The sequence below is a fragment of the Polypterus senegalus genome, chromosome 6 (genome assembly GCF_016835505.1).
Source record: "Polypterus senegalus isolate Bchr_013 chromosome 6, ASM1683550v1, whole genome shotgun sequence".
NCBI classification, from domain to species: Eukaryota; Metazoa; Chordata; class Cladistia; order Polypteriformes; family Polypteridae; genus Polypterus; species Polypterus senegalus.
The window spans coordinates 149,356,780-149,369,358 of record NC_053159.1 but is presented as its reverse complement, the minus strand read 5'-3'; the positions used below and the strand labels follow the sequence as shown (position 1 = coordinate 149,369,358).

General features: G+C 40.4%; 1 protein-coding gene across 1 annotated transcript in view; it reads right to left on the bottom strand.

Annotated features, from left to right (window-relative positions):
* nxph2a (neurexophilin 2a) overlaps positions 1-3,015 on the bottom strand; it is a 96,035-nt gene extending 93,020 nt beyond the window's left edge. The window contains exons 1-2 of the mRNA XM_039757372.1: positions 2,233-3,015; positions 1,875-2,033 (exon numbers count right to left, since the gene is read on the bottom strand). Of these exons, the coding sequence (XP_039613306.1) occupies positions 1,875-1,928 (54 nt within the window). The 5' untranslated portion in view covers positions 1,929-2,033; positions 2,233-3,015. The remainder of the gene's footprint in view (positions 1-1,874; positions 2,034-2,232) is intronic.
* Positions 3,016-12,579: the final 9,564 nt, after the last annotated feature.

Here is a 12,579-nt window from a genome sequence, read left to right as displayed (position 1 = left end):
GATAGATAGATAGATAGATAGATAGATAGATTTAGTAATAACAAGCAAATTAATAAAATTCTTTGTGATTAATCAGTTTTTGCTAAACAAATTGCACTGGTAGGTACCATTTAACAAACCACTTATGCAATAGAAACTATGCCAAATTACATCTCACTTAGGTAGCGTAAAACAAACCATTTATGGTGTGGTAAACCCGTTGACAATGGCAGTGCTGGTTTTCCTGCACACACTTCACATTGCAGAGTCATAAAGAGCCAGGGCTTATTCCGGACACAAGGTGAGAACTCACCCCAGACAGGACGGGACACAACGTCAAATGGATACACGCCACCCCAGTCTGACTCACATTGTGTTAGAACAGAGTCCCAACACACCCCATACACACACCATTGAGGTTAAAATGAAATCCTTAAGATTTTTTTTTTATTTAAACATTTCTTTTTTTTTAATCTTTATCTATACAATGTGCTGTACTCTGTGTCTCTGGAGTTTGTATTTGGAACGATTTTTCTTGTGCTATACAGAGAAATACGTTACTGCTAAAATATATTTTATGCTAAATGATTATGAACTGTTTACTGCAACACAAGAAACATTAAAGAAGTTGCACCATCAATGGATTTAAGAAAAAATGTCCACAGTAAATCTGAAGTTTTGTTTCTTCTTGCAGTTTTAAACTACTTAATTATTTTAAAATATCTGCCTAGTCTTTTGTTTAATCTGTTTAACATTTCAAAATAATTTATAGCTTGATTTTTTTTGGGGTAAGCATATGACTGTAGCTAAGGTCTGCATTGAAAAATATGCAATGATTGCGCCCTAATATTCTATAAGACACTCCATTAATGCACTTCAAATTATTAGAAACATTAGATTTTTTTTTTAATTAAAGAAAAGCTTCTGAAACCCGAAGTTGCATATGAAGCCAAAAAATCACAAGTTCAGTTTTTTCTCCTGGTTTACTCAGCCAGTCACCTAACCTGTAAATACGTGTTTGATGTTATTTTGAAGAGCACATCTGGAGGATGTTAAGCAAGAACAATGCTTCTTATTTCGTGAAAACATACTCCTTTAATCTCTCCAATCCTCCACATGCTGTTAATGCTAGTGTGTAATTTTATTTTAAAAGTAGCTGGCACTTTATTATGCATGAGACCTTTTAATACACTAGCATGTAAAATGAGGCTGCAGTGAACTGTCCTTCTGTGCACAGCATGAGTACTGAGCTTGATTCTTATTCCACTCAGATAATTGTAACACAATTTATATAGTTAAGCCTCTCAGTTCTTCTAATGTGCTGTTAAAATATCTAATGCAAGCAATTTACAGACAAACTGAAAAAAGTCTGTCATTTTGGAATCAGAGAGGAAATATTTAAGAGTATGCTACAGCACTTTTTAAGGGCTTCTAGCATATAACACATCTTGTATTATTTAAAGAGTGTTCTGCAGGAGGTTTAAACAAAGACAAGTTAATAAATAAGTCCCCCACTAAAAATAGTATGCCAACATTCCTTCCTGTTTTAAAACAGGTGTTTTGAATAATGTGTTGAATTTCACATTTCATATTACACTGACTGCAAATTAACAGTTTGAAACATGGAATCAGAGATGAGTTTTGAGTGAGATTTCTGTAACATTTTACATAATGAACCAGTGGAGTCTTTATTAATGCATGCGCTGCACAGCTTTAACATTTGCTTCAGTTTATGTTCTAAGGCACTATGTTTCAGTTTCTCTTTATAGTAATATATTTCTCAGGTACAATTTGTTTATAAGTAAACTCAACCAAAGAGACTTCGATTCCTGCGTAATAAGCAGAAACATAACGGCCTGTAAGTAATTATTAGACTGTTTAAGAAAATCACTCACCAAATGTAGACAAAAATGCGCCAGGATGAAACAAACTGACTGGAAATTCTTCATTTTTACTTTAGAACTCTGGTGAAGCAGTTATTTTACTTGGATGTTGCATATATCCACTTTCAAAGGAGATGATTGGATGTAAGGAGGCACCATTTCTGGCATCGTCTACAACAGAAAGGAACATAAAATCAAAAGGTACATGTTATATTTGAAGAAAATAAGTTGATAATTAGGATCACGTAACAGAATAGTCTTGTGATATGTTATTGAAATGCTCATTAAATGACGCGTACGATTCTGTACCAACGATACTTTCCACGAATACCCCGTAGATTAAAGCACTCTTTAAAAAATGCTTTCTTACCCTTAAGTTCGAAACCCGCTCCAGAGCCGATCGGTGGTCCGTCCGATTTTATGCTAAGACGTCCCGCATTAAACCACAAAAGTTCTTCACATCCAACAGGGGCACAAAGAATGTTTGTTTTCTCACTGTTCACTGCCAGATCGGTGTTGATCCTAGAAAAATCTGCAGTCCAAAGGTTAACATAAGGGTAGTACAGTTTGCAGCCCGGCTAGAATGGGCTGCGAAGTCTCATCCAGGGCTGGTTAAGAGTTTAAGCCTAGTCGCGAATCCTCTTATCTTCTTGACATCTATTTGAGCGTATTTATTTAATTTAACTAGTTACTTTATTCCCACGTGTATGCAATAAGACACAGCGAGCACAGACACGGACTAAACATGAATTTACTTGCAGACACCTATTTGCCTTTGCTGCCAGAGAGGAGGTGCCGCAGACCCCCAGCATCCACGCAGCCCGGGCTGTTTGTACACTGATGCAGGAGCGTTGATGCGCGAGCTGAGGACCAATTACTGCTCTCTTTGGGATCAGAACCCCAGGCTGACCCGCCTATGAAAATCTCCTTTCTATGATCTTTGGTTTCACTTTAGGGACACGTCAACTTCTCCGGCACTTCTAACAGCCAGCTACCTTCCGTCGCAATATTTTTTCCGGGCTTACCTTTACTAGCCAAGCAGTTTGCCACAATATGAAACACAACGCACGCGTCGGAAGCGTTTAATTGGCCAGGAAACCTGTTTCACAAAGAATTTCAAAATATTAAATAGTCATTCACAGCAATCACACCAAGTCCCCTGTAACTCCCCAACAAAACACATAATACACACACACACACATATATAAACACCGTTTGTAAGTCAACAAAGTTGAGTTCGCAGTGCTGCGCATCTATGAGTTACATGTAAGAAAGCCGACTAATCATCTTCATTTATTGTTATATTTCGTAGTTCACAGAGTATCATGAATAAAACAAGTGTGCTTTAAAAGTGATATAGCTCCCTTTTTAAATGTAACACAGTAAATAAAGTAACGACCGGCATCTGGAAACATTAATACCATCTGCAGCACTGATACTTCATGCAGCAATTCTAGTACTGAAACCAGGATTATTTAATATGTATACAGTATATATATTAAGAAAACAAACACCTTCAAAATCAGAATTAAAAACATTAAGAAGAGTACATTGTTAACTTGAATTTAACTGCACAATCTTGATTATTGCTCTTTGCATACAGCATACTAGTCTGTAATTTTAGTTGTTTAAGCCTAACCTGTATATTTTACTTCACGTTACTCTTTGCAAAGGTACTGAGCTGCACCCAACTGCTGGAGCAAATGAAAGAAAACAAAGTTAAAGGTTGGAAGCATGCGATGTGACACATCACATTCCAAGAGCGCCATCTCGTGGGAAAGATTTGAAAAAGCCGATCTATTTATTATTTTCTAATTTTCTCAGTTGCGCATTATTTTAAAAATGTGAGAGTTAATGAATCCTATGTGAATTAAGACAACGTTCATCTTTAGGTCTTATTCTGAAGGATTATGTAAACCAAAACAAATACAACTAAAAAATTAGAATCTTTGTATATGTATTGCAGAAACATTTTACACCATGAAATGACTATGGGTGCTGAATATGAGGCTAGTGCTATACCTCTTAAGTTCAGTGCCTAATTATTGTGTGATGTTTGCACCTTCTCCCGCATGTGTGATTGGATTTTCCTCCTGGTATTCCAGCTTTCCACCTGCATCCCAAAAACATATATGTTAGGTTATTTGGTAACTGAGAATTGGACAAATATGAGTTAGAGTAGGTGTGCCTAAGGGTACTTTTCATTGTACTGCCCAGAGGATTGATTTCTACTTTGCTCAAAGTGCTACAAGGATATGAACTGGCTAAACCGACCCCAACATGTGTAAGCTGGTTAGAAAATGATCTGAATGTGCATGCTCATTTTAAGATTTACAGGGAGAAGGAACCTGCCTGGAGAAGGAGCAAGCTTTAGTAAATAACCAGCCCTGGATAGGACACCTGTCTGTCTGTCTATGGACACACTAGCACTCACAGAGTCACCGCTGAACATAACATGCCTTACTTTGGGATGTGGGAAGAAACCTGGTTACAAGGAGCAAAGCAGTGTTAACATTGGCAGCCACCTGAAAGATAAGCTTCAACTCAAGTTTACTATAGTGTACAGAGTATAATGAAATTCTAACTTGCATGTCTAACAAACATGCATCTTGTTGCTGTTCTGTGGCCTCCATGATCATCAAGTTATTACTGAGAAAACTACTGAGCATGTATGTCTTTTGTTGGTATTGTATTGTCATTACTGTTACTGGAGGAGACATGCAAGGAAGACTTTCATTGGACTACACATGGCAATAAACTTGAAGTGTCCATCTAAACATGGACAGGGATTGGAGAGGAACTACAGGAAGTATCTTTTTTCCACTATATATAAACAGTTTGGGCATCAGATCTGCTCCTAATTTTACCGAGGTTGAAGCCTCATCTTTCCCTTGACTGGTGCACAGTGTACTATGTTGTTCAACATCATATTAATTTCCTAAATGGTCCATTACATCATTTGATTACTTTCAATATGAAAAACCTTTATTTTTATTTATATTTACATTAAACTTTATCTGCCACATTCTGCTCGCCTTAATTTTGTCCATCACAATTTGAAAAGATTCTTCTAATTTGGTAGTAGTCCACAGACTACCTTGTTGAGTGAAATCTGCAAAATTAACCAGCCTTTTATTTAAATTTTACCTAATTATAAAATATGTCCTATATGCAATAATGTTACACAGTTACATTGTGGGCTTAAAATGTTTGCATAAATATATGTATCATGAAACAAGCTTAATTCAAATTAAAACCACTTCCCAACTGAATAAAACTTTAGGATATAAATGATGATCATATTATATTATATTATACTATATTATATTATACTGTATTTTATACTGTATTATATCATACTGAAAGCCTGTTTACTGCCATTAAGGGTCAGAGGAGGCCAGAGCTTATCTTAGCCCCATTGGACACAAGGTGGGAGGTAACCCTGGACAAGCCACCAGCCTGGCATCTGCACCTACAAACTATGAAGAGTCTGGTTAGGATTGAGAGGGGAGGAAGATCAAGACAGAAGGTTTATGAAGTAGAGAGCACAGATTGGGAGTATGAGCCAATGTAGAGTACAGGACGCGTGGTGGTCTAACGTTGGCCCAGTGGTTAATGAGAGAAATGCGCTCCAGGGGCAGGTTGCTCTCGCTGAGCATTTAGGGAGATGAAATAGCCGAATGACTTTGGGGAACACCTTATAAATGTTAAAGCATGGTGGTGGTGGGATGATGGTGCCAGGCTTTGGGTGTCCCTGTGTGTGACTGACTGTGCTTGCAGTGATGCAAGCCATTTTAAAGGATGACCACTCATGCCGGTGTCTCGACTCTCACTGAGCAAGCCTGTCAGATAATCAGGACTGGAGAAACAAAGAGCGGCACTTTTGGCTCGAGAGAAAGACAAGCACCTGATTTTATCCTTCTGATTTTAAACCTTGTTAAATGTGTTTATTGAGTGATTCTAACTCCTACAGAGCACTTGTTGTTATTGGAATATTTATTTATTTAAAGAAGAAACTTTACTACACTTTGTTTTGGATACCTTGTTATTTAAAATAAAAAATCACAATGCACTGTTTTGCACCGACTTCTGTTGCTATGTGTCCTCATTGTAGTAATCCATCTCAGTACATGACTATGAATGTCTGGGTGCAAGATGGAGTCATGCCAGCTGCAGGCAACGTGGGCATCACAACTATATATCGGCTAATGTATTTGATTCTCTATTATTGTACAGTGCAATCAATTGTATTATATTATAAAATATTCAATTTTCTGCGGTATCATTAAAGTGAAAGTACTGTATGGACTATTCCATATAGATTCTTGGGATTTGGATACAAAACCAGAATATTTACTGAAAATCCATTACATAATGAAAACAGTTTTCATGCAAGAATTGACTAGCATCAGCTTCAAACTCAGAAAGTCATTAACGCCACCCATCCAATACTTGTCTTATATTGTCTTGTCTTACATTATTCAGAGCCATATTATTCCAAGTCAGGGCAGCCTGTCCTGACAACTTGGTCACAAGATAGGTTACCCAGTGGCACTATGGTTAGTATTGTTCCAGCACTAGAATCCTTGCTGAATTCCCAGACTAGGTACACATATTGTGTGTTGGTTTCCACAACTGCTGCACTTTTTGTCCCACATCCCCAAGATGTGCACATTATGTGGAGTAGTCTGGCATAGCGGGAAAGTGTGTAGATGCATGGTTTTATCTTGTAGTGGACTGGCTACCCATCCATTTTTCACCCAATGCTGCAGCTCCTTAGGACCCTGAACTGTCAAAGATTAGGTGAGTTTATTGGCAGCAGTCAATAGTAGTCATACCAGCTGTGCCTCAGAACAGATAATCCACCCCAAAGTAAGCATGTTTGGGCCTGGTAAAAACTTGGATGGGAGGCCATCTAGGAAAAGATTGGGTTGCTGCTGGAATAAGTCCTAATGCGGACATCAATTGACACTTATCCTATGCTTCAATGCAGTGACAAGGTCACTGTGCTTTAAAAATTAGTATAAATCTTTGGATGAGACATAAAAATGAGGTGGGAATCTTTATGGTCAATAAAGATCCTTGGGCATCTTTCAAAATGAGTAGGGTGTACTACTACTGGCTAAATTGCCTACCATGGTCTGTTCTGGCAATTCTTGCCCAATAATCACCCCCTGTCTCTAACTGGCTAAATCTCTCTCTCACCCCTTATCCACCTAATAGCTAATGTGTGATGAGCGTACTAGCACAATAAAGGCTCTTGTTGTATCATTTCAGGTGGATGAAGTGGCCCCCCTCTGTTTATGTAAAGCACTTAGAGTAGGTTAGAAAAGTGCTATATAAATGTAATTAATTATCATGATTATTAGTGTTCATGGGTGGCATGGTAGCGCAGTGGTAGCACTGCTGACTCGCAGTTAGGAGACCTGGGTTCGCTTCCCTGGTCCTCCCTGGGTGCAGTTTGTCTGTGTGGGTTTCCTCTGGGTACTCTGGTTTCCTCCCACAGTCCAAAGACATGCAGGTTAGGTGCATTGGCGATTTTAAATTGGCCCTAGTGTGTGCTTGGTGTGTGTGTGTGTGTGTGCCCTGCAGTGGGCTGGCACCCTGTCTGGTGTTTGTTTCCTGCTTTGCACCCTGTGTTGGCAGGAATTGGCTCCAGCAGACCTCTGTGACCCTGTAGTTAGGATATAGCAAGTTGGATAACAGATGGATGGATGGATTATTGTTCATTGAGTCTTTGCATTAAGGACAGGTGCAGGCACTGCTCCAATCCCAACAGAGGGTGCTGTTTTGCAAACATTAGACAAGTATACATAAATGTAATTTATTGTTAAAATGTTTATAGTAACTCAACTTAATCGTCATAATCAAGTTTTTCAGTTTGCCACGATATGCTCAATGTATTTCTTATCCAGAAAAATATGGTTTTTTAGGTTTGTGAAGTGTTCTTTGTCTGTTTCTGGGTTGCTAGGCCAGGCCCTTTAACCTCACAGTGTTCTTAATGTTCCTTTGCTCATCTGTGTGCGATTGGGCAGCCTGAATATTTTGGTTCCATCTTGAGATTTGAAAGCCAGATCCCTTTTAATTAACCCATTGAATATTTATTTTTTTGTGACACAGTTTAAAGGGTGCATGAACTTGTACATCTCACTATTTTGGAGCAGCTGTCATCATTATCATGAATCATGATATGTACAATATGATTTAGCACTTTGCCCACTGAACAAACAAAAATGTATGACTATTCAGCTTTTGATATTGAGTATTCGGTGATAAAGTTAATATATCTTTTAATACTGTTATTGGCTGTTTGTTTGGCTGCTCTTTGTTAAATTAAGAAGCCTAATGAGTTTCAAGAAATAATGTCTTATGCTAAATAGACTGCCAAACCAGCCTACACCATTGACATAAGGGAGACTGCATTCATGGATTTATGACACACTCAATTTTTACTTAACATATGCAGGTCGCAGCCAACATTCTTTAATAATCCAGTTTTGGGATTAGGTGCACATTGTAGCATCATCTTCCTGTTTGTAGTCGGCAGAAGTGTTCTTCTGTCATTGTTGCCCTTCTGCACACCGCTATTGTTAAGAGCACTTCCCTTCTGTAATTGCTTCCATAAGTTCTACCAGGTTACTCAATTCAATACCTACCTTTTTCCTAGGATAGTTGACCTTACTGAATGCCTATTTTAGGAATGAAAAGATAGACACTTTTGAAAGAGAAAACAACTTTAGTGTCCTCTCTGAACTCTGTTATATCGTCCATTTGGATTCTATGGGTCACCTATGGCTTTTCAGCATTTGGCAGTGTTGACTGCAAACTGAAATCTTTTTCTTGAATCTGTTAAAGTTGTAATTATCTTTTCATTAACGCTCTGTGGTTGCATATGCAGGGCATCTGTTTCAATAATTATATAATGAAAGCATAACTGTTATGCTTAATTCATTCTTCGTTGTAAACATCCTTTTTTGTATTTTACGAAGTTATTGAGTTTGTTTGTGCCAATGTGTATTATACAGTACTAGCCAACCCGCGGCGTAGCATACGCCGCATAATCAGGCCGCTTTTTAAATGATTTTTAAGCACAGAGGAAAAAATAAACATTTGAAAAATCCGTAATTTAATAAACCACCAAGAAAAGTAAGATTGCAACAATGCACGCTACGAACCAACAATTGTCCGTGACTGAAAACCGGAGGAGCGCCATCGCGGTTTCTCCTTCCAAATCGAAGGACGGGGTTGAACGGCGCTCGTTCAGTACACACTGCCCTCTTATGTGCCCGCCCCCAACTCCCTACCTGAGTCGCTTTTGTCTGTGTACAGTCCACACGCACCTGTGAGTCACGTTGACTGTTAATTTTCCAAACACCGCCTCAGTCGGTTTCCACGTTGATTTTTCATTGTTCTTTGCGGTTCCAGCTGCTTTTTTTTTATATATATAATCCACCAAGTCACCCGACAATGGGGAGCTTTACAAAGGGAAAGGACGTAATCAGTGTGAGCGTATGACCCGCACGTACTGGGAATTTCTCGTTCGTGGGGAACAATTGGAAGCCACGGTCTCCATCACGAATGGGGTTCAACGGCTTACTCACGCCGGGTAGACACACGTTGATCCATTCAGTGTAGCGGCGTGCAGTACCGGACATACAAGTGCATCACAGACCTGTTCATGCTCAATCTCACGTGGCTGAAAACCACTTGTCCCTCTAAGAATTCAGACGCCGACCGCTGTTGGGTTGTGTAACTATTTAGCAGGTGGGAGTCTCGTTCGTTTTCGGAAATAACCAGCCAAATCGCTCCACCAACTAAGAACTGCCATGCACCACCAACCACAGAATCGAGAAAGAGCTATCAATCTGTCAATCCTGTCCGTGTCCGGGCCAGGTGAGGTTTCCTGTGTTGAGTCAAATGAAGCGAAAGGCTCCACACCTGGTGGTGCCCTTCCGTCAATTCCTTTAAGTTTCAGCTTTGTAACCATACTCCCCCCTGAACCCAAAGACTTTGGTTACCCGTTTGGCTGCCCGGCGGGTCATGGGAATGACGCCGCAGGATCGCCTATTTGCGGGCCTGCATTGGTGAAGCAGGTGAGACGGTAATGAAACAGAGGCACAGGGCTTATTTGTTTTTAAAGACTGCTTCCTTCATTGGGTTTTAACCAATGCACGTAACGAACCAACACATAATCGTCCGTGCGGCGCTCAGGGTGGAACGGGAGGAGAGGAGAAGGACATCCACTCCGCTCCCTCCGTCATGCTAGTCTGCCGATTTCTCGTTCAGTATACACTGCCTGCTCATGTGTCGTCTTTGTACAGTCCAGATGCACCTGTGACTCACGTAGACTTTTCATTGCTCTGTGTGGTTTTGGCTGCCTTTCTATATATAATCCACCAAGACACCCAACCACAGTGGGAGGGGGGTGTGTACAAAGTGCAGGAGTATCTAAGAAGACGCATGTTTGTCACGGATGCGAATTGCTGTATGTAGCGTGTAAAACAGTTTGCTATAGTGCACGCGGTCGTGCGTCGTAACCGAAAACTCGTTTTTTAGAGACTGCTCACTTCATTGTGTTTTAACCTCAGTTGTAAAGGAACGTTTTAAGGATCCCATGGGATACCCCTCGCAAACAGTTTTACACGCCACATATGGCGATTCACCTCAGCGAGAAACTTGTCTCTATTAACAGTCAACGTGGGTCGGAGCTGCACGTGACCTCTACGACAGACGAATATAAATGACGCTGGTTTTTCTGTGTCGTCGCGTCCGAGTTGGTGGGCGTGGCTCTGTGAGTTGTCGTCGTATCCAGTGGTCTTGGAGTTGGTGAGTGTGGCTCCTTCCTGCGTGCGCCATAGGTGTCTCACTTGTCGGCGGCTTAGTGAATCCACGCCCCTTCCGGCGTGCTTTCCATGGTTGTCTTGTCTTAGTGAATTATATATATAGATGTTGTCGTTCCTGGAAAGTAATCAGTTTAGAATCCTAAATGGAGCAACATCATGAAGGGCTACTTTGAGGAAAGGAACATACAAGGCATGCACTCTGATATTGGCTAAACTGAGTATTAACTGTGCGGGAAAAGAGCTTTATGTAGAATAAGATAATTGTATACTCTTATGAAGATATGAGCAATTTATTCCTGAGGAAGAATTACAAAATGGTGTAAAAATGTGTTTATCTTAAAAGAATTACAAATAAGACAAATTAAAGTGGGTGTAATTTATTTTACTTTAAGTATTTTTAATATCAATGATAAATTCTTGGGTGGAGGTTCCAGGAGCATAGGGGCCCACGATGGTTCTAATGCCTATGTATGCTTCTGTTTTGCTGTCAAAACAGGGGCCCCAGCACATGGGGGCCTATGATGCTGATAAGATGGCCCTGTATATATGGCAGGCAGTGTGGTGTAGGGGTTAAGGCTTTGGACTTCAGACCCTGAGGTTGTTGGATCAGATTCTGCTATTGACACAGTGTGACCATGAGCAAGACACTTCACCTGCCTGTGCTCCAATTGGAAAAACAAAAAAACATTTATTCAATCATATCTTTCAAATATTGGAAGTTACCCCAAATAAGTAAGTGTGTTATAGCGGGTCCACAGCTCAGATGAAAAAGGCCAGTTTTAAATAGATAATTGCCGAACTTGTGGATTCTAGAGGAAGCATGGTAGTGTGTCTGGAGTGGTTCCCGGGTGGTCCTCGCTTAAGTGCACAGGTGAGGAGTCGTCCGTATCCGTAATTGATGCTGGGAGCTGCTAATCGTCACATACTGTATGAGCCACACCCCCATTATATATAGTAGGAGCGCGAGTGTGGTGGGAGGGGAAAAAAAAACAAAAAAGAGAAAGGGGGTTAAGGGAGAAGGCATCTGGAAGGGAGGAAGCTGGTGCAAGAATTAGTGGGCAGGCGAGCAAGAGCCAGCGCACTATAAGGACAGGCAGCTGAGCAGTGAGCCCTGGCAGGGTGTTTGGCCGGCACGGGGGCAGTCGGTATCAGTCTCTCCTGCTAAGCGTTTAGTGCAAAGCAGGAGTGACCGGAAGGAGGATGACAAGAGGCTTGGGAGGTGGATGCTCCAGCGTGAGCGCCCTGGTCGCTGGAAAACCCAAATCTCGGTCTGGGGATAGCAGAACGAAGGCAGGGATCGGGAAGCCACCAGACCAGAAGGCATGGAAGGTCAGTTGCAGGTAGGGTGCATAGCCTGGATGGGAGAAGCAGGGGAGTCGCCAGAAGAAGAATGCATCAAGCTTTTTTTTTAAAAGGACTGCTTCCAGCCAGCTATAATTTAACCTCGTTTTTATTAGAATTATTTTAACCTCCACATTTTTCACTTGGTTTTTTAATGGATTATTTATTTAAAGACTTTTTGATACACTGCACTATTTATTTGAACACTTTGCTTGGACTGTTTTTAAATAAAAGCTCTTTGCACCTCTTTGCACCATCCCCTTGCTTTGTGATGTCTTCACTGTCCAGCTCATCCGGTTACATTACCAAAGGTATCAGGTTCAAGTGCTCTTAAAATTGAGATGGGAGCATGAAATGGAACCCACATCGTCACAGTAAGTCTTAATAAAACATATTCAGTATGTGGGGTCAGTGTCAGAGTAAAAGGAGAATCTTCAATTACCTTGAGTTGGAATAAGTAGAAAGTAGTATTAAGGAGAGTGTAAGAGACGGTGAATGGACATATTAGTGTTTCTGTATGCTTCAAAGAAGTA